General features: G+C 41.7%; 2 protein-coding genes across 2 annotated transcripts; both read right to left on the bottom strand.

Annotated features, from left to right (window-relative positions):
• Nucleotides 1–445: 445 nt before the first annotated feature.
• On the bottom strand, nt 446–2,976 carry LOC139306673 (inosine-uridine preferring nucleoside hydrolase-like). The gene is made up of 8 exons (XM_070930617.1): nt 2,952–2,976; nt 2,150–2,330; nt 1,836–2,015; nt 1,594–1,705; nt 1,318–1,454; nt 1,151–1,228; nt 758–874; nt 446–672 (listed from the first exon to the last, which is right to left on the bottom strand). Exons 2-8 carry the CDS (start codon nt 2,327–2,329, stop codon nt 520–522), a joined length of 957 nt encoding a protein of 318 aa, XP_070786718.1. The 5' UTR covers nt 2,330; nt 2,952–2,976; the 3' UTR covers nt 446–519.
• Nucleotides 2,977–4,551: 1,575 nt separating this feature from the next.
• On the bottom strand, nt 4,552–15,567 carry LOC139306692 (protein-tyrosine kinase 2-beta-like). Its single transcript, XM_070930638.1, has 29 exons — nt 15,291–15,567; nt 14,253–14,431; nt 13,855–13,942; nt 13,620–13,699; nt 13,421–13,483; nt 13,258–13,312; nt 13,018–13,158; nt 12,858–12,929; nt 12,373–12,474; nt 11,918–12,035; nt 11,797–11,836; nt 11,543–11,574; nt 11,390–11,437; nt 10,966–11,060; nt 10,762–10,843; nt 9,587–9,687; nt 9,301–9,416; nt 8,916–9,016; nt 8,684–8,773; nt 8,101–8,305; nt 7,655–7,763; nt 7,182–7,229; nt 6,524–6,649; nt 6,144–6,176; nt 5,955–5,979; nt 5,611–5,651; nt 5,283–5,417; nt 5,109–5,189; nt 4,552–5,028 (listed from the first exon to the last, which is right to left on the bottom strand). Exons 1-29 carry the CDS (start codon nt 15,492–15,494, stop codon nt 4,786–4,788), a joined length of 2,853 nt encoding a protein of 950 aa, XP_070786739.1. The 5' UTR covers nt 15,495–15,567; the 3' UTR covers nt 4,552–4,785.
• Nucleotides 15,568–19,054: the final 3,487 nt, after the last annotated feature.

The raw sequence follows: 19,054 nt of genomic DNA, 5'->3' as shown, positions 1-19,054 counted from the left end.
TCGAGTCAGACTTGTTCTGGTCCTGCTGTTGCAGCTACACCCTTGGGTGGGACCATTTGTGCAGTCAGATCGAAATCGCTCTGGCAAAATGTACTCGCATGATGCTGCAAAAGCAGGAGGAACCAGATAATTGCCGTGTATAGTGTTGTAAAGATAACCTGCAGGAGCTCGCGTGCAAACAACCGTAGTTCACAAGGTTCATTAATTAATTGCAAAACAGCACCCCTTCTTCTCTGCTTGTACTATTCTGCTAAAATGTGGCATAAATAAATATTTTATATGGTGCACATCTAGACGTGTTTGGCGCCTTGATTTGCTCCCATTCAGCCACAAGTGTTGGATGGGGTTGAGGTCAGTCAAGTTCTTCCACAACAAACTGGGAAAATCATGAACTTCTCTTTGTGTATATTTGGTAATCAATAACATAAGTAAACATTACAAAATGTTGCTGTTTTCAAACAAAAGGCCATTTTATTTATTTCAGTGAACCACATCCATGTCATCAGTCACAGTCTCACTCTACTTCAGAGAGTTCACAAACATTTGCTTGAACTTCTCCAAGTCAACTTTCTTCATGATGGAGGCCTTGTGCTTCTTGTTCAGCAGCTCCATGTAGTCCAGCACCATCATGCCTCGGGTGTAGGTCCCCTCCAGCTCCACTGTCACTGCAACCTGGTGGAAGAAGACAAGAAGAAGGTGTTGGAAAATGATTTAAACAAGAAATATTTTGTACTTTAAACAGATAAAAGCTGCTCACCTCCTCACTCTCCGTTATGAAGGTGTCGTCGATGGCGGCAGCCATGGCGTAGGTGTCGCAGGAGTTGAACCCTTTCCCTGCTGTGATCTCCTTTTGATAGTCTTCTGACCGAGCTTTCTGCAGAAACAGCACATCACGAAGAGACATTTAGGCGTGTTGTGACTGAAGACCGTTGGGCACTGCAAGCTGCGACTAGAGGGCCCCCAAACAACATCTATAGCTTTCATATGTATTTAAAGTTACACCCTCATAGCACTCAACTGTGTCAGAAATATTGGGATAAAAACACTGTGAGTTATCACTTATCACAAAATGCTGTAAGGACATGGTATTAAATGCATCTGTTTTCTTATTGTTTCCATCCTCATATTGTCACAGTCTGCACACTCTCACCGTCATCGAAAGGCACGCAATCTTTTTCATGAAGGCAGCCTTCTCAGTGTTTTGGGCCAGCCAGTCGTCACAGAAAGACTGAGGGAGGAAAACAGAGTGTTCAAAAGTCTCTGATATTATATTATTAATGATATATTGATCTCTTCAAGTTGTGTTTTCAGCCTCACCCATGGCAGGCTGTTCCTGCAGCTGAACTCCCAGGTGGCGATGTAGGTGGGACAGGTGTAGCGGTCCAGCACAACGTAGGCCGCCTCGGGGTCAGCCACGAAGTTAAACTCTCCACACACTGTGGTGTTCCCCCTGGCTGTACACACACACACACACACACACACACACACACACACACACACACACACACACACAGTCATCATTCTCAGTAATGTAATGTAAGTGAGAGAATTAAGAATTAAAGATACAACAGATTGATTTAACGAAAGACCTACATTCAATGTTTCCTCCCATGATGTAGAGCGCCTTCAGCTTCTTAGGGAGGGAAGGGTCCAGTTGCACGGCAACAGCCAGGTTAGTGAGGGGGGCCGTGGCCACTATAGTGACCTGTAGACCAGACAACACACATTTCATCTTGCATGGTCTCTGAATAGCTTTTTTCTTGTGACATCAGTCGAGGATAACAAAAGAAAATGATGCAGCCATCGTGACTGTAGGCTCCTCATGTGTGTCTCACCTCTCCCGGGTTCTCTTTCACCATCTTGATCATGGCCTGCACAGCTTTTTTCTTCTGCAGCAGATCCAGGCCTGGAGCATCTGGATCCGGGACGTCGCCCAGCCCGTCTTTCCCGTGGTAATCTCCAGCATGTTGTTTACGGGCCAGCAGGGGTTTTGAGCAGCCGCGGTACACCGGGATCTGTGGAGTATGATGGAGTATGACATGTTGGGCTTTCTATAGCAGCACATGTGGGTCAAATCTCCAATGCTTTAGTTGGTAGTTTAGTACGAGGGCTCCCTTGGCCCTGAAGTTACAGTCAGCCACAAACTTACATCCAGCCTGTTGCAGACTTTCAGGACGCGCAGTGTGTTCTTGAGGACGTTCTCCAGGGGCGTGTTGCCGTGGCAGCAGGTGATCCCCAAAATCTCCACATCGGGGGCTGCGAGGGCCACCATGATGGCCTGAGCATCATCCACCCCTGTGTCCACGTCAAGGATCAACTTCTTCTTCATCCTTAAAAGAAGCAGTTCTTACCTGAAGGGTGCTAGTTTATAATGATAATAATAATAATAATACGCTGTGTCTATATAAGGTCTACAATGATAAAGCTTTAGAATGAAGCAATCTATCAAGTCAGCAGGTGTTCATTTTAACATGTATGATAACATTACACACACATATACACTGTAGTTGCACAATATGATCCTAACAGGAAGTAAAGTATTCCCCCGGTGCCTTTTTTTTACTATGATTGAAACATTATGAGATGGAGAAGTTAAATGTGTGTTGTGCATTATTTGGTACAAACAGCCCCTCAGTCAGCAAGACATAAATTATATAAATGTGGGAAGTTTGGCATCTCAAGCGTAGGATGTAAATTAAAGTACTGTACTGAACTATATGTCTGCTCAACATGAGTATGTAACATGATCGAAAAAGACTTCATGCAAACGCTTGAAGCGCCTGGAGAGTTGCAATTAAACATTTGAAACATTCTAATTGTAGATGGCAGAAAGTATGACTAATGATTACTATTGTTTATATTTTTAAGGTAATCCTCTTGAAACCAGACACCCTTTAAAGGTCTCTGGTTTGAAAATGGTCTGAGATTACAGTAAAATGTAAATTCCTCACCTGCCGAGCGGATCCTGACCGATGTTGACTGCTGTCTGACTGTGAGAGTGAAGAGGCGACTGCAGGCTGCCCTAACCTGAAGAGTCGCCTTATATAAGACAAGGGGCTGTGTGTATGTTCATCTGCAGGCACTGTTCCATTTATGTGTGCAGGTTGATCAGCCTCATATCCTGCCCTCTACACGCCCACATTCATCCATGAAAAGTCATTACAAAATTAAATGTGTGGGAGGCATCATTCAATTCACCACCTCACCATCTTCGTAGGCATGGGTCAGAGTTGACTTTAAGGTGTGCACACTCTCCCGTCAAGTTTGTTTTAAACAAAGCCAAAGATGCTTTGATAGTCAAAGAAATGTGGTTGTAAATGACAGCCAAGACTAACTACTCTCGGAGGACAAATCATTACAAAATGCTGCATCGAGACTCATCTGTAACAGGAAAGTGTTGAAACAAAGGTATTTCACGTCTCTCTTAAGGCTGCTATCACAGAGGAATCTGCATTCAGCTTAAGGGAAGAATGAATCTGTAAACCTGCACTGGTTTGGCCAGATATGTAAATATAATGCTTACTTTGTCATTTATACCTGAGGACATGCTCAGGGATGCCATACAGTAACGCTGTGTTCAGAAAGTATGTGTGGGGCTTTCAGGTAAAATAATGTAACACAACAGGTTATTTGGAAACAACAGATGCAAAATCCACATTTTGTTCTGTGACTCTGCAACACTTGTTCTTTCTGTTCGGTTATATGGGCCTGTAACCTCTGCAGTGGAGTCTAACTCTGCTTCTCAGAACCTGTTCAAACCTGCTTCTGCTTCTCAGATATGTAAATTAAAATGCCATCCAGTGTGATACATCAGTGACCTGTATGAACCTGTGTCAAGTTGCATGTGTTGAGTTGCATTATGGGAAACATAGGATGTGTTTCATATTAGGAACTAAACATGATATCCTGCTGAAACAATATAGAGAATATAAATATAGCAATACTATGTGTTAATTCATCCATTATATAACTGGGACAATTCTGGCAGTTAAACCAAGTTACCCTTTATCTCTTCACGTTTCCTCAGATCTGTTTTCTGTGAAATCTTGTAAAACTGGCTTTGACTTCCTTGATAAAACCAACCTTCGATCTTTTAAGGTGGAGTGTTGTGTAGCTGACTATATAGTCTGCTCCGTGGAGTTTTAAATTAAAATAATTAAATGAATTAAAACTTAAAAGCCTTCATGTCACGAAACTAAAAATTACAAAAACCATGTAATGCTTCATAAACCAATTATGAGTTAAGCTGCAACGCCCCTGCTTGAACCACCTGGCATCATGTAACTTGCTGCAAGATAGTACAAGTCTGTTTTTCCCATTGTGTCACAGCTTGTTATTGACGGTGCAAGAACAGAGATTACAGCCTGCAATCAAACGTACCGTACGTGACAAGAGTGAGCAGAACACGCTGCTGTAGAGCTCCATGTTAGCATCTGCTCAGCCAGGATACCAGATTCCTATTCTACGTCACTCTGACATAACATAGCATTAAAAGGTGTCTGTGCAGTTCAGACCACTGTTGTCTAATAACACGAAAGGAAGAACAACACACAAAGTCATTGCCTTTAATAGTAAAAATAGTAAAAAGAATAAAAAACAGTATAAACTTTGTTGCTTTTATACATTGTGGTGGTTTGATTTCTTTAGGAGAAAATACAAATATATTATGACATCTTTCATTAGCATGAGCACGGGAACACAACGTCCATAAACGTGCCCCCTCATAATTAAACCTAAATTTCATGTCCTTGTTTCAAGTCCATTAATAGAGAACTTGCTCTCTCCTCATTCCCCAGAATCCTCTGCATCTTGCGATGCAGGTCTGGGCTTGGCCAGGTTGGCCCTGACTCGAGCCTGGTCCACAGCGTCCAGCAGGTTTTTGGAGTCCAGCGCTACAGTGTGAGCGGCCGCCAACATCTGCCGCTGACATTCCTCCTTCAGCGAGGTTATGTAGTTCTGCTGGGCCAGACGCATCTTGCTGATCAGCTCCCCTAAGTCCTTGTTCAGCAGTTTCTTAGTGCCCTCGATCTGAGACGGAGAGGAGATCTGTTGACTGCATGCATGTACAGGACAGCGTTTGATGCAAAGAGAGATGAAGTGAGGCCTACCTCTGTTGTGACAGAGCTGTGCAGAGAGGGCAGGATCTCATCGACACTTTGAATCAGGCTACGAAGAGTGACGCCGACCGCCTGACGGTGGACGAGGGAGAGAGTTGGGAAAGTGTTTGTCATCTTTTGTTTGCGCGCACCAAAACAAACAACAGCACACGGCGAGGCACCTACTTTGACAGCGTTGGGATACTCGGAGGCAGGCAGTGTGTTGACGTCATTCTTCAGCTGGACCACCTGTTTCACCATCGCCATGACACTGGTGTAAACCTGATCACCTGATCGGTCCAGCTCAGCCGTGGGCTGGGACTACACCAACACAACACATAACACACTCTTTAAAGACCAAACTGAATATATATATCTCCATTTCAGCACTAAAAATGTCAGCTGTACAAAACATATCAACTTTTCTCACTTGCTGATGGTTCTTTTCTTAATAAAGTAACAGGATTGAAGTATATTTTCTTCCAGATGTATAGCAGAGAGGTGTTTATTTTACCTGTGTGGCTGCGGGAGGCATTGGGGGCTTCTCTGGAGGACCTGAAAGAGACAGAAAAAGCTGCATATCTGCACATTTTGTTGACACACACATTTTCTGCACATATGTATGACACTCTGTAGACTTCTAATGTGACTCTGCGTATTCTGTATACAATATATGATGAAAATATCTCATATATTTTGAAAATATTGTAAAAGGTTTACATTCACATACTGTTGCTCTTTTGTATGTGCCACCTGCTGTACATGTTGTAATTAATATTTGGGTGCAAGCAGTTAGAAACAGTAAAACTTGTTTAAGAGAGCTGCCAGCTGAAACGAGGCCTTTTAATGTGGACTCACTGTTTCCAGGGCTTTTTTCAGGGGCCTGCAAACAACAAAGAAAAGAGGATGTGAATCCTGTGAAACCTTATAAGAGGCAGAAAACCAACGTGTATGACGTACAGTACATTACCAGGTAGGTCTCTGCCCCTTTGTGGTCCGAACATGCTTAATGCAGCTTTAATATGCCTCTCAAATCATTTGCATTACCTTGACGTTTGAATCCACTTGCACGGCAGGATCCTGCAGAAAAACAGGAGCAATGTGGTGAATGCAGCGATGATCAATGGCTGTGTTTACATAACGTAGGTGAGTTGGCAACTTCAGGAAGATATATGAAGTCTCGTTACTGTCACGTTACTGACGGCTATTTCAACTCTGAGATTTCATCACATTTACTCAAACACATCATGTGCCTGCCAGAGACACGTCACGCCGTCTCTTCCATCGTTTCGTCACATTCTTGAGGCCACAAACGACTTCCTGTGTTTCCTTTTACTAACAGTGAAAGTCATGTTCTGCTATGATACCTGACTATATGAATGTGTGTGTGTGTGTGTGTGTGTGTGTGTGTGTGTGTGGTATCTCACCAGTTGTCTCTCCTCCTGCTCCAGCCACTGTTTATCCATCAGCATCTCTCTTCTTTGTCTTTGTAAAGTGTCCTCCACTTGTGCTCTCTCTTTCTCCCACACCGGCCTGCTATCCCTGTCTGTTCCCTACACACACACACACACACACACACACACACACACACACACACATTTAAATGTCACTATTTCTGCTACAGTCAAAACAGTATAACTTGGTTTGTATGATCGTCTTTCCCTTGAACCTGGTGTCATTTGTGCAGCTTTTACTCAGTTTCTAGATAATTATCTTACATATTAAAATGTATTTCCTCCCTCAGATACGAACTCAAATGAGCTCACTCAGTTTATTTCCATGTTGTTGCTTAGCCATTCAGTTTTCACAGCAGCTGACATTGCAGAACATGACTCAACAAGAAGCTTCCTTTTCATGTTTGATGTAATTTGGGAGGTTCAGTTATTGTATGTGTTACCTGTCAGCATTTACACTTAATCATTTTCACTATTATATTTGGTTTCAGAACATTTGCAGATTTTATTCAGTATGTTTTCTCTCTATAATAAAACAGAAAGTCACAGCTGGGGATTGAAATAGCAAAGTTAAACCTAAATCTTACACTTACATGTGTGTGTGTGTGTGTGTGTGTGTGTGTGTAGACACCTGTGTGCGTGAGACCCGAGGAAGGGTGTTGCCTTGTATTCTGGATGGCTGGTGAGAAAGGGAAAGAGAGGACGTGTAATTAAAAGGGCACAGCCTCAGCTTGGAGGCCATCAGCTCTTTATTCGTTACTCTTTAACTGGATCCCCCAAACTTCTACAAAAGTGGTTGCTAGTGGGTCCACTTTAAAACATTTTTACAGATATTTTAAATTCATAACACGTAAATGAAACAAGAAAATGAAAAGCAAATGCAAATAAAGACAAACCATAAAAATACATCAAATCTGAGCAAACAAACAAAATGTTGACCATTTCAGAATTGAATGCACATTGTGTTTACTGTGGTTAGATGATTAGCCTGCTTGCTAGCCGATTAAGTCGTTGAACCATCACTGTCGTGTAAATATAGTGGACAGACACACAAGCTGAGCTGGTTTTAGAAATGAAATTAACTACCAAGGCACTAACTAGTACCTTGGGTGGAGGGTCGGTGTGGTTGGGGTCAAATATTGGTGGGATGGAGGAGCGTGCTTTTTCATGCCTCACATCCACCTCCTGCTCCGTCTGCATCCTGTGGAGCTCGCTGTCGAACACACAAACGCAGACATCACTTAGTGAGTGTGTAAGGGTGTCCTAGTCTCAAATGTATAAGGGACAGTTCATAAGATGATAAAAACACATTTAATCTTGTATTTCATTTTCATATTTCTTGTATTTCAAAACATGACTGGTTTATTGTATTATCATTACAACCCAGGCTGGTTTGGGGTTTATAAAATCCATTTCAGGACTGTGATATTACTTCATACAAAAGTCCGCACAGGGATAAAAAGAGGAGAAAAAAACATCCAAAAAAGAAAACTACAAGTAAGTTAAGTGTTGGGTGCAGCAGTGGAGAATAAAAGAGTGTTTGTGTGCACCTCAGGGAGCAGACTAGCTGGCTGAAGCTGGGCCGGGCATGCGGCTCGTAGGCCCAGCAGCGGGTGAGCAGGGAGTAGATGGTGGGCGGGCAGAGTTGCGGTTTGGGGAGTCGAACTCCCAACTCCAGCTGGTTGATCACCTGCCCGTTCTCCAGCCAGAAGAACGGCTGCTGGGCCATCGAGAAGACCTCCCACACACACACACCTGGTTGATCACACACACACACGACCTCATGATGACGTGAGAGCAGACAAACACACAGTTTAATTCATTTCTTATAGGCTAAAAAACAGACACATCCCCCACACTACTACTGCTACTGTTACTGCCGCTACTGCAATTGAATTAATGGTTTTAAACTTGCTTTTCAAAAATGTATTAATCTATTAAACACTGAAAATGAACAATTCTGACTCCATATTTACATGTGAGTAAGAAAACGTTTGAATGTGATGCAAACCACAACCTACAGCCTCATAAATGATGACAAAGTCATGAATAGCATCATTTCTGTTTCCGGTCGAGTCTACGTTTATATTCACGTTCAGACACATTTTAAAAAGGCACTCTAAGATCTCTCACCAAACATCCAGACATCACTCGCTGTGGTGAAGCGCCTGAAGTTGATGGACTCTGGTGCCATCCATTTGATCGGTAGTCGACTAACTGAGGCTGCACAAAGAAGAGAAAAGGACAAAAATACAGACTGGACATGTATTTTTACTTTTACAAAGATTAGAATAATGTGAATGCATGCTGAAGGTAACTAATACCCAAAATGAACTTGTAAGAGTGTGTGTGTATGTGAGTGTACCTTTATAATACTCTTGTTCGTCAACATAGCGAGAAAGGCCAAAGTCGCCGAGCTTGACGCATTCAGGAGACGCCACCAAGACATTTCTCACCGCTATATCTCTACAGCAGAACAGAAACCAGACGGGAACCAAAAGATGAGATGAAGGGTAAAGAAACAGTTCTAAATAAGACATCATGTATGTCATTAGATCATCAATCTTTTAACCATTTTAAACTTATCACATCACATTAAAGCAACAAATGAATAATGCAATATTCTAATGTTAGCATCTGCTGGTCACGTGTGCTCTCGTTAGCTCAACGTCTTTGCTGATATTTAGGTTTTCTCTCAGGAAAAGTGTCACAAATATATATATATATATATATATATGAGGCTCTCTTACCTGTGCACCATACTGAGTCCCTCCAGGTAAGCCAAGGCTTTGCAGATCTGTAGACAGTACAGGATTAACGTTGCCGTGGTCAGGATGTACTGCTCCTCCACGAGATAGTTGCCCAGCTGTCACAGAAACAAAAACATCTACTTACAGTAGATACAGTACAGTTTTCATTTATATAACTTATATTGTGTATTTATTTATTTACTTACCAATTTTGGATCAACTTCATTGTTTCATATTTTACACAAAAGCAAATCAGCCATTCAAACACACACATGCAAACACACACCTCTCCATGTTTATAGAGCTCCATGACAATCCAGACAGGATCGACCTCAATGACTCCGATCAGACGCACAATGTGGGGATGATCCAAATGTTTCATCAAGCCTGGGATCAATAGAATATCACATTATATCATTTATATTTTCTTAATATCAGAGAAAGAAAATGAAGAAGACTTTTAGAGGAAACGTGGGTGGGAGGCAGAGAGGGGAATTCATTTCTAATTATGGTCGTTGGCCAGAATCGACACAGAGAAATAGAGATTACTCTGGTGTGTCTCTTAACCACTAGACTATCTGGGCAACACCAAGCTTTCAGTTTTACTTTACAGGAAAACCATTATTAAGAAATGTAATCTAAGTGCTGTGTTTATTTGACTTTCGCCAAGGTGTTGCCCATAGTGACGAACCCACAAACTACCACCACTTCTGCAGGTCTTGTTAGCATCTTGTTATTGGTTATTGTTTGGGATTCATGGAACATTTAAAGTTTTGGTTCACTCTGAACACTCTCATCAACTTAGTCTCCATCAGTTAAAAAGCTCAAAAAAGACACTGTATAAAGTTAGCAACTAGCTGTTGAACTCAGTGGACCATTTAGCAGCTAAAGAGCCACATATTTCCCTCAGGAGTTGGTAGAGATCAAAACGGAGCTAAAAGAAGAGTGAATATTGGATTTATATTAATCAGGTGACAGAAACATGACTCCAAATGAATGCTGATGTTGTTCTGGGACTGCTTTATATGGAAATTGACTTGTTATCTATCTAAGCCTACACTTTCAGTCAGTCTCACCCTGAGGCTGCCGCAGCCTCCATTCTCGGCTTTTTCACAAAGCCACAACCAGGCAACAGGAAGTCGACTACAGCAATCTTCTGATTGATGAAACGTTCAAAACTCAGATACACCACTCTCCTGTCTTTGCATTTTAATCTGAAATTGCTTCTTTCTATTCCATGTTTACTGTGATTAAAACAATAATCAGTCTCATTTTCATGTGAGTAAAATTCTACCACCAAAAGTGATTTTACTATTTAAGGAAAATGTTTACTTCACTTCCTGTTGTGAACATCTGTCAGGTTTTTCAGTTGCATCACAAACCCTGAGACCTGAATGTGTGACCAAGACGTGCAAGTGCAAGTGTTTTTATAGGAAATCACTGCAAAAGCCCCATACTCACCGGCTTCACTGAGAAACTTCTCCTTCACGTCAGCTGAACAGTCCTTACACGTTTTAATGGCTACACAGATCCTCTCTCCTGTCTGCAAACACACACACACACACACACACACACACACATCTTTCACCATGGCAGTGTACTCATTTACAAACATGTTTTCATTTTGTGTTTTTGTGATGATACTTAGACAACAGATGAACTCACTGGGCTTTTATAAACTCCATCGTGCACCTCTCCGAAGAATCCCTCACCCAGGATCCGACCCACGATGACATCATCTCTGCAGAGCCGATACTTCTCTAAACACAGACATTAAGAAACAGAGGGAAAGTTGAGGAGATCTGCTTAAATCACCAAATATAAATGTAGGTATAGAAGTGAGTTACATGTTGAAGCTCCTGCATGTAATTTAGGGAAGAAAGAGCTCAGATGTGTGGAAATTGAAACCAACACAAGTCTGTAGCCTTTTCACGTAGGCAGTTCTTGAACATGGGTGGCAAGCGTTTTGGTTGAAACTGAAACCTGCTGCGAAGCATGACAGAACTAACAGCAGGCTGACAAGTGAAAAGTGTGAAGCTATCACTATCAACGATGCATTCGTATGGGATATCAGGGTAAATTTACTCACCACCAGAGTCTGCTGTGGCCTCTGGGATCTCAGCGTAAATATCCAAACCTGAAGTGAAGGAAACCAATCATTGTTTATTAGGCCATGTGAATCATGTAAATTACATAAGCAGAGTAGCTTTTGTGGAATTTATAAATTAGTCATTAGACTTACTCAAACCTCTATCAGGACCCCTGGGGCCACAACTGGAAGAGAGAGAGACATTTTAGTTTGTAAATGTCAAGCAGTCAACAACATTTCAACTACAGCCCATTTGAACTACAATGCTTTTGGTCCACCTGAGAGACATAAATGTTAAAATATGACCAGAACTTAAAGGAGGTGGAAGGTGTGAAAGAATTAATACACAAAAAGCTTCACCCACAATGTGTGTTTCATTACTTTCCAATATGATGCATCACACTCACCGTTGAGGGACGTCAGGCAATTTCAGTCTTGTGTCTCTCCCTGAAAGAATCCCACATTTGATTTAGTTGTAGTCGTCAATCCAACATGATTTAGGGCACACAACACATGTTTTAAATGTACCTTTGCTGAGCCGGATAATGAGCGAGCTCTCAGAGCTGCCTTCCAGCCGGCAGTAGCCGTCAATCAGGTCGGCCATGTTTTCTGCCACAGCCAGGGAGGAGGTGTTCACTGACAGCGGCTGGAGGGGTGAAGATACAAGAGATTTACTTTGTGTTAAACTGCTGCAAAAAGCTTTGCATCTTAACCTCAGGGCAGAGCATCATTTACAATATGTGAAAGTGCTCTGAAACACGGGTTGAGAGCTAGTCCGGCCTGGTCAAAGGTAAAAAAACTCCTCCACCACAAGACTGCAGGAAGTCCCCTTAAAACCACACTTGTCATTTATACACTTTAGTTTTTGCACAGGTTAAACAAATGCCAAGCTAATGCTACACAGACATGAATCTAACTCTCAGTGAAATAGCAAATAAGCATATTTCACAAAACGTTGCACTGTTCCTTTAAGCTAGAGTTACCTGTTTGGCTCCCTCGATGTGCACAGTGAGCAGAGCCCGACCGTCACTCTCAGCAGAGCAGGAGATACTGCGCACCTGAGAGAACGTGGCCAAACAGACGGGCTGCAGAAGAGATCAAGGTGTTAAAATAAAGCAGGGATTCTGTGTGTTTATATACATTATGATAGATCTGGGCTCATAGTGGGACATTCTTTGCTGTAAATTTACATCTTTGTTGTCTTAATTTCCCAGTGTTGCATCCAGTGTATTAATGGTTTTAGAGCCTTTCACTGGCTTGCATACTCCATGTGATCTTTTTCATATTATACATGGTTTAGCTCATCCATCATATATTATGTAATCCACATGTTTTCATACAGATGTGCGCTGAATCATGACCTGTTTTTTTACTTAATTAAATTTCTTTGCATATCTTGTCATCTTTCATGTTGTATGACTTCACAAACAGCTGACGAGTAAAAAGAGAAAAGAGACGGGGAGCTCACTGTGGAGTTTTCAGTTTGCTGACTGATGCCTTCAGGGTCAATGACCAGGTCTATTGTTAGATTCCAGCCATGCTAAAGACACAGGACACACACATTTAGCTTGAAATGTGACAAGAAATAGCTAACAATCTTTCACTAGTGCACACATAAAACTCCTCACCACCAGCTGGCAGGCGAAGCTCTCCTGTGTGTAACTGTAGCATTGAGCCAGAGTGGTGAAGAACCGGGTTATGCACTGGTCCTGCTTCAGAGAGGAGTAGCCCTGGAACGTCTGCTGGATCAGCCGTCGTAGCTGCTTAGGCTGATACACAGACAAACAACAATCACTGAAAATAGAAATTAGAAATAGAACATTTCATTGCAGTATGTAACTTCAGCACTAGTAGTTTGGGCTCTCTACCTTCATGCTGTTGATCAGCTCTCTGGGAAAGAACAGGTCCAGCCCCACATCCTTCCTAAAGGAGGAAAGTCAGACCACCACCATAAAACAAACACACCTTTTCAAAAACACACACAGTCACAAAGAGACACAGCCGGGTTTCAAACCAGGAACCTTGACTTACTCTAATAGTTCGAAGTTGGACTTTTTCTCCAGTCCATTTGGATTCATGTCTTTGTAGAATCTCCTGCAAACACAATAAAGGAACTTTTTTGTGATTTATATATTTATGAACCAACAGCCTTTAATATTTCACGATGACTGTTAAACTGTTGTCGTGTTTTCTTAGATCTGGAGCAGAGACATTCTTGGTTGTACATTACCTTATTTCCAGACAACCGAGCTGAAGAGCCATCCCATCACTGACCTTTGAGGCATACTGCTGCATGTAGTCACTTCTTACCTGCACACACACACCTTCCATTGACTACAGCAATTATAAACACTGATCCTAACCTAACCATTACCCTAATTCTTAAACAAGTCTTAATCCCATATGAGTACTTAGTGAAGAGGGAGACAGTAAAGATCTAAAACTGACACACACATATTACTGACCTGCTGGTAAAAGTAGAGCATGGTGGTTCTGTCATCTTGGAATTTCTCCATGTAGTCTGAGGGGATGTATCTGATCCTCAGGTCGTATCTGGACAAACAAACAAACAAAGAACGTGACAAACATTTTGTCTTTTGTCATACTACAGTACTGATTCTGATAGGCTTTTATGTTGCATGTTCACACTGTAGAAATGATATAATAAAGTATCAAAAAGCATTAACTTGTCTGTTGCCTTCACATTAGTTGAATTACGCACATTTCTTTCTGACTTACTGCAAAAACAATGTGCTATGAAGATCAGTAAACAGCACATGTAATATTAATATGTACTATGTATTCGGGACACATCTAAAATACATGTGCTGTACATGTAGCATAACCAGACTGAAATACTGACCTCCACTCAGCCTCCAGGTGCTGCTGCTCGTAGCGCTGGGTTAGTTCAGACACAGTGAGGTCCGGGTGCAGCCAGTGTATCACGGAGGACTTGAGGTGTTTGAGGAGGAGGCCGTAGCAGAGGCTGTATTTTATGTCTGGACCCACACAGCCGCTGGACAGCACCATGTTGATGATAGCCTGGGACAGAAGTAATCACACAGTAATGTCTCTGGGCTGTGACTCAAAATGTGAGGATGAGACTGTACAAGCAGCTGATGAAGTGTGCGGCAACAACAAAATTGATAATGATAGTACATCTCCGTCCAGACAGGACAGGAAAATAGAGTCAAATGCAGTATAGTAGAGTACAGTACAGTAAAGTACATTAGATTAGAGTACAATAGAGTAAAGAACCGTGGTAGAGTACACTAAAGTACAGTGGAGTATAGCATAGTGTGGTAGAGTACAATAAAGTACAGAATAGTAGAGAAAAGAATTGTAGAGTCAAGCAAAGTAGAGGACAGCAAAGTACAGTAGAGTACAGCAGAGGAGAGTACATAGTAGAGTACAGTAGAGGAGAGTACATAGTAGAGTATATAGTAGAGGACAGTAGAGTACAGTAGAGTACATAGTAGAGTACACAGTAGAGTACAGTAGAGTACACAGTAGAGGACAGTAGAGTACAGTAGAGTACATAGTAGAGTACACAGTAGAGTACAGTAGAGTACATAGTAGAGTACACAGTAGAGGACAGTAGAGTACAGTAGAGTACATAGTAGAGTACACAGTAGAGTAGAGTACACAGTAGAGTACAGTAGAGTAGAGTACACAGTAGAGGACAGTAGAGTACAGTAGAGTACAGCAGAGTAGAGTACATAGTAGAGGACAGTAGAGTACAGTAGAGTACACAGTAGAGGACAGTAGAGTACAGTAGAGTAGAGTACACAGTAGAGGACAGTAGAGTACAGTAGAGTACAGTAGAGTACACAGTAGAGGACAGTAGAGTACAGTAGAGTAGAGTACACAGTAGAGGACAGTAGAGTACAGTAGAGTATACCCTGACAGTCCATCCCTCCTCACAGCGGACCAGTTTGAAGTTCTTGCCCAGGTTGGAGCTGTTGCTAAGGAAACACACTTTGATGATCTTCACCGGGAAGACGCTGTCCCTGGCGACGGTTGTTGTGGGAGACAAATCCAAGGAATCTGACCGGCTGGTGGGAGACATGCTCCTCCAGGACAGGGTGCTGGTGTCTCCCGACATCACACACACACACTCAAGACTCACACAGCGTGTATGCTACTGCAGACTGCAGACACCATTTCACTCTCTTCCCTCTCTCTCACACACACATACAGTCACGTCAAACACACACACACATGAAGGGATGCATCGAAGCTGGAGACACAACAAACATTATGTGATCATGCTGTTGGACCTGAAGAACATTCATATCTCAGTAAATGATTCGACTTCTGCTGCGATCCCTCTGTACTCACCAGTCTTGCACAAGCTCCACGGCCCAGCACGAGAAATGTCAGTCTTTAACACTGAAGAGAAGTCGATGCCAGCAACAGACTGCATTCATATTACTTTATTACTTTACTGTAAAGTGCAGATTTGGCCGTCTTTGGCAGGTTAACAGGGCAGACTTAGCCGAAGCTGCGCTCCGAAGAAGAACCAGCAAGCAAAAGAGGAAACGGTACTTACGGGTGAATAAGGAAGTTGAAGTGCAGTTAACAGAAAAACTGATGAAACTGCTATATCACCCCCCCTCACATGTGATGGCACCAAACCACAACCTACCCCCACTGTGCAAAAGGGGGGTGGCCTGCATTACACTCATTTCCTCTTCCAGAAGTTGTAATGAGGAAAAACACAGGTGAAAATGGGGATTTTGACAACAAAATACAATATTCTCACCAACTCCTTCATGTACAACAAGCACAACGTGAGCTGGTAATTTTATTTTAACCACACTAGCATGGCTCTGGGGGTGGAAATGTTGGGCAGCCTGTCCAACATTTGGTCCAGACTGAAATATCTCAGCAACTGTTGCATGGATTGACATGTAAATTCGGTACACATATCCAAATCCCCCCTCTGGATGAATTGTAATAACTTTATTGGTAACTTTTAATCTGGCACTGTCATCAGGTCAACATTTCAGTTTATCTAATACTTTAGTTTATGACCAAATGCCTGCAAAATTAATGACATTCCCATCGGCCTCAGCTGCACTTTGTGTTTAGTTCCAATTAGCAAATGTTAGCATGCTAACACGCTAAACAAAGATGGCGACCATAGTAAATATGATACATTCTAAACACCAGCATGTTAGCATTTAGCTCAAAGCACTGGCAGCCTGGCAGAGCCATTAGCGTGTCCGTAGACTCTTGTTATTGAAATTCTCAGTTTAAAATAAAAAATGTTCTTATACATGGCTACATGAGCACTTTCTATTTGTTTTAATTTGTTTAAGTTATTCTGCATTGCTGAGGTTAGCATGTGGCACTGAAGCAGGTGGTAGGTTTAAGCTAAATAGCCAGATTAAACGTAATTTTAGAGTCATTTATGGTCATACCTTATCAAAAGCTTATCATTACTGTTCCCATTATTCTATTCATAAGTTAAAAACTGCCCTCTGAGAAGAACAGCATTTAGGCAAAGCAGGCGGTAACTAGACGTGTTCAACTGTGGAGAGGGTACACTGTGGTGACCATGATGCTGCTCATGGAAAATTCTTTGCTCCCCTGGTTTCAGATTCAACCGCCGTAGTTTTGTTTAGTGCTCTGAAGAGTTAGATGACTCTCTTTGAGTGTCTGTGTGGGATTTGGGTCACGTATGTCGAGAATGTACATGTGTGACAACAATAACCGCTGTCAAGAAAAGTGTGACCTATTTACATTTCAGAAAACAGGTTTGTTTCTCTTCTATACTTTATGGCATCTATTAAAAATGCGAATCATTTTGATACTAATAACTGTCTAATTTGCATGTTTACGCAACGTACCTATTTGTAGGATTATGCAGATACATCTTTCTTTGTTATTGGTGTCAATGTACTACTGAATGAACCGGGAGTGTCCTGATGTACCTGTGTTTTCTCTACGCGGACTCGTGGGTGAGATGACAGGACCAGCATCGTCACAGGCCGACTGCGTTTGGTTTTTCAGCTCTGGCCTTATCGGATAGTGATATCTTGACTTTCCTGACATGGACAAGCCACTTCTTTATTCTCGAACCTTGGGTGGAAGTGAATCATAATTACATTTTGATGTCAGTGTTTTTTTTACAGTTTCACAAGACAAGGCCCTCTGACAGCGAGAGAGAGGAGAGATGAATATTATGGACTAGCTCTGTGCTGCTGAACGACTTCATACATTAAGGTGACATGGTACTTCATTTAAATACAGTGTGACATCCTGTTGTGCAAAGCACACCCATGACTCTACCACAGCACACACCTAAAATGTATTTATGAGGCACTGAAGGCACAGATAACTTAAACTAAATAATTTGACATGTCTGGTGACTAGAAATTGAATATATAGCTATTACAAGACTCCAAGGTTCCTGTTTTCATGAAAGAAAGACACAATGGTGCATGATGGGCATTTTGTGTGTGTGTGTGTGTGTGTGTGTGTACGTGGCTTACAACCAATAAATTAGCAGCTGCAGTAGTTCTGCTGCAGTGTTTCATATTGTGTGCAGATAAATAGTCCGATGGTGCTAACCCTGTTTTAGGGTTAGATTTACCACATTTTAGGGGGAACTTTTTATTCACTTTGCTACCTCATGACTCCATATTATTCTTGTTGGAAGTTTTCCCTTATTGCTTTCCAGTGTCCCTGTATGGGATTGTACTGGAGTAAATGAAATGTTTGAGAACATAACATAGGGTTATTTATTAATGAACAAACTACTGTAAAGTGGAAACTTTGCTATCAGCAAAACCTATAAACTAAACTGTCCGACAGAGGGCGACACAGCCCAGTTTGACACAGTTGACGATAAAAGGCTTTCAGTCAATGAATTAATAATGCCATGCCCCTGCAGTCGCAGGAAGAAATCGACTTAACACGTAAATTATGGTTCATTGAATAAATCAGTGCGTTAGCACAATTTAGGCTCACTGCTGACTTTTTCTGAACAGCGATCAGCCACTCTTCGAGGCATAACTATTAATCGTTATTGTTATGTTTAACTGCTTTCCTCTTCCTACAATAAAAATTTATTATCGTGTGGATAAATCAGCCACATATTTTAAACGTGCAGATTCTTGAATGGAGTCTGGCATAGCGCACATATCTGTCCAACATGTTGCTGGAAAATAGAGAGGAACTTGCTGGATATATAAATACATTTCATTCACAGCCATTTGGGAATTGAACAGTCTATTTCAGTCTCTGACTCTATCAGATGGGGCCCGTCGTATATCTGCACGGAATGGTTTAATTAGGCTGTTAGTCATCAGTGGGACGGTCCTGCGATGTGCTGCTGTCAGCTCATCAAAGAAAGCAAGGGTTAAAACGGAAGTTACACGCTTTTGCCTTCAAAGTAAAAATGCAAAATTACTGAGGTATAAGAAATAAGCGCAAAAGTTTTGAAAAGATAAGTCATCAATTTAAATATTCAGTGAAACAATTATGTATATATTATATATATCTTATGGATATGTCTAGTATTGCAGCCCTGAGTAATAGACCATCCTATGTGAGCCTTGTGGATATTGATATATGGTAACCTAATGAAGGAAATTGTAGTTGTTAAATAATAGACCTTTATTGTGGCTCATTGTACATACATAGCTAGTTTTTTAA

Source organism: Enoplosus armatus, chromosome 24 (assembly GCF_043641665.1).
Source record: "Enoplosus armatus isolate fEnoArm2 chromosome 24, fEnoArm2.hap1, whole genome shotgun sequence".
NCBI lineage: Eukaryota > Metazoa > Chordata > Actinopteri > Centrarchiformes > Enoplosidae > Enoplosus > Enoplosus armatus.
The sequence above is the reverse complement of the archived record's forward strand: the minus strand, read 5'-3'. Positions and strand labels throughout refer to the sequence as shown.

What these genes read in the sequence shown, in the direction of transcription:
- LOC139306673 (XM_070930617.1), bottom strand. Translation starts at nt 2,329, where the DNA reads ATGAAGAAGAAGTTGATCCTTGACGTGGACACAGGGGTGGATGATGCT. An exon ending in GCAGGAACAGCCTGCCATGG is followed by an intron (nt 1,229 to 1,317) that starts GTGAGGCTGAAA and finishes TTCCTCCCTCAG; the next exon opens with TCTTTCTGTGACGACTGGCT. An exon ending in TCATAACGGAGAGTGAGGAG is followed by an intron (nt 673 to 757) that starts GTGAGCAGCTTT and finishes TTCTTCCACCAG; the next exon opens with GTTGCAGTGACAGTGGAGCT.
- LOC139306692 (XM_070930638.1), bottom strand. Translation starts at nt 15,494, where the DNA reads ATGTCGGGAGACACCAGCACCCTGTCCTGGAGGAGCATGTCTCCCACC. An exon ending in TGCTCTACTTTTACCAGCAG is followed by an intron (nt 13,700 to 13,854) that starts GTCAGTAATATG and finishes GTGTGTGTGCAG; the next exon opens with GTAAGAAGTGACTACATGCA. An exon ending in AGCAAACTGAAAACTCCACA is followed by an intron (nt 12,475 to 12,857) that starts GTGAGCTCCCCG and finishes TCTCTTCTGCAG; the next exon opens with CCCGTCTGTTTGGCCACGTT.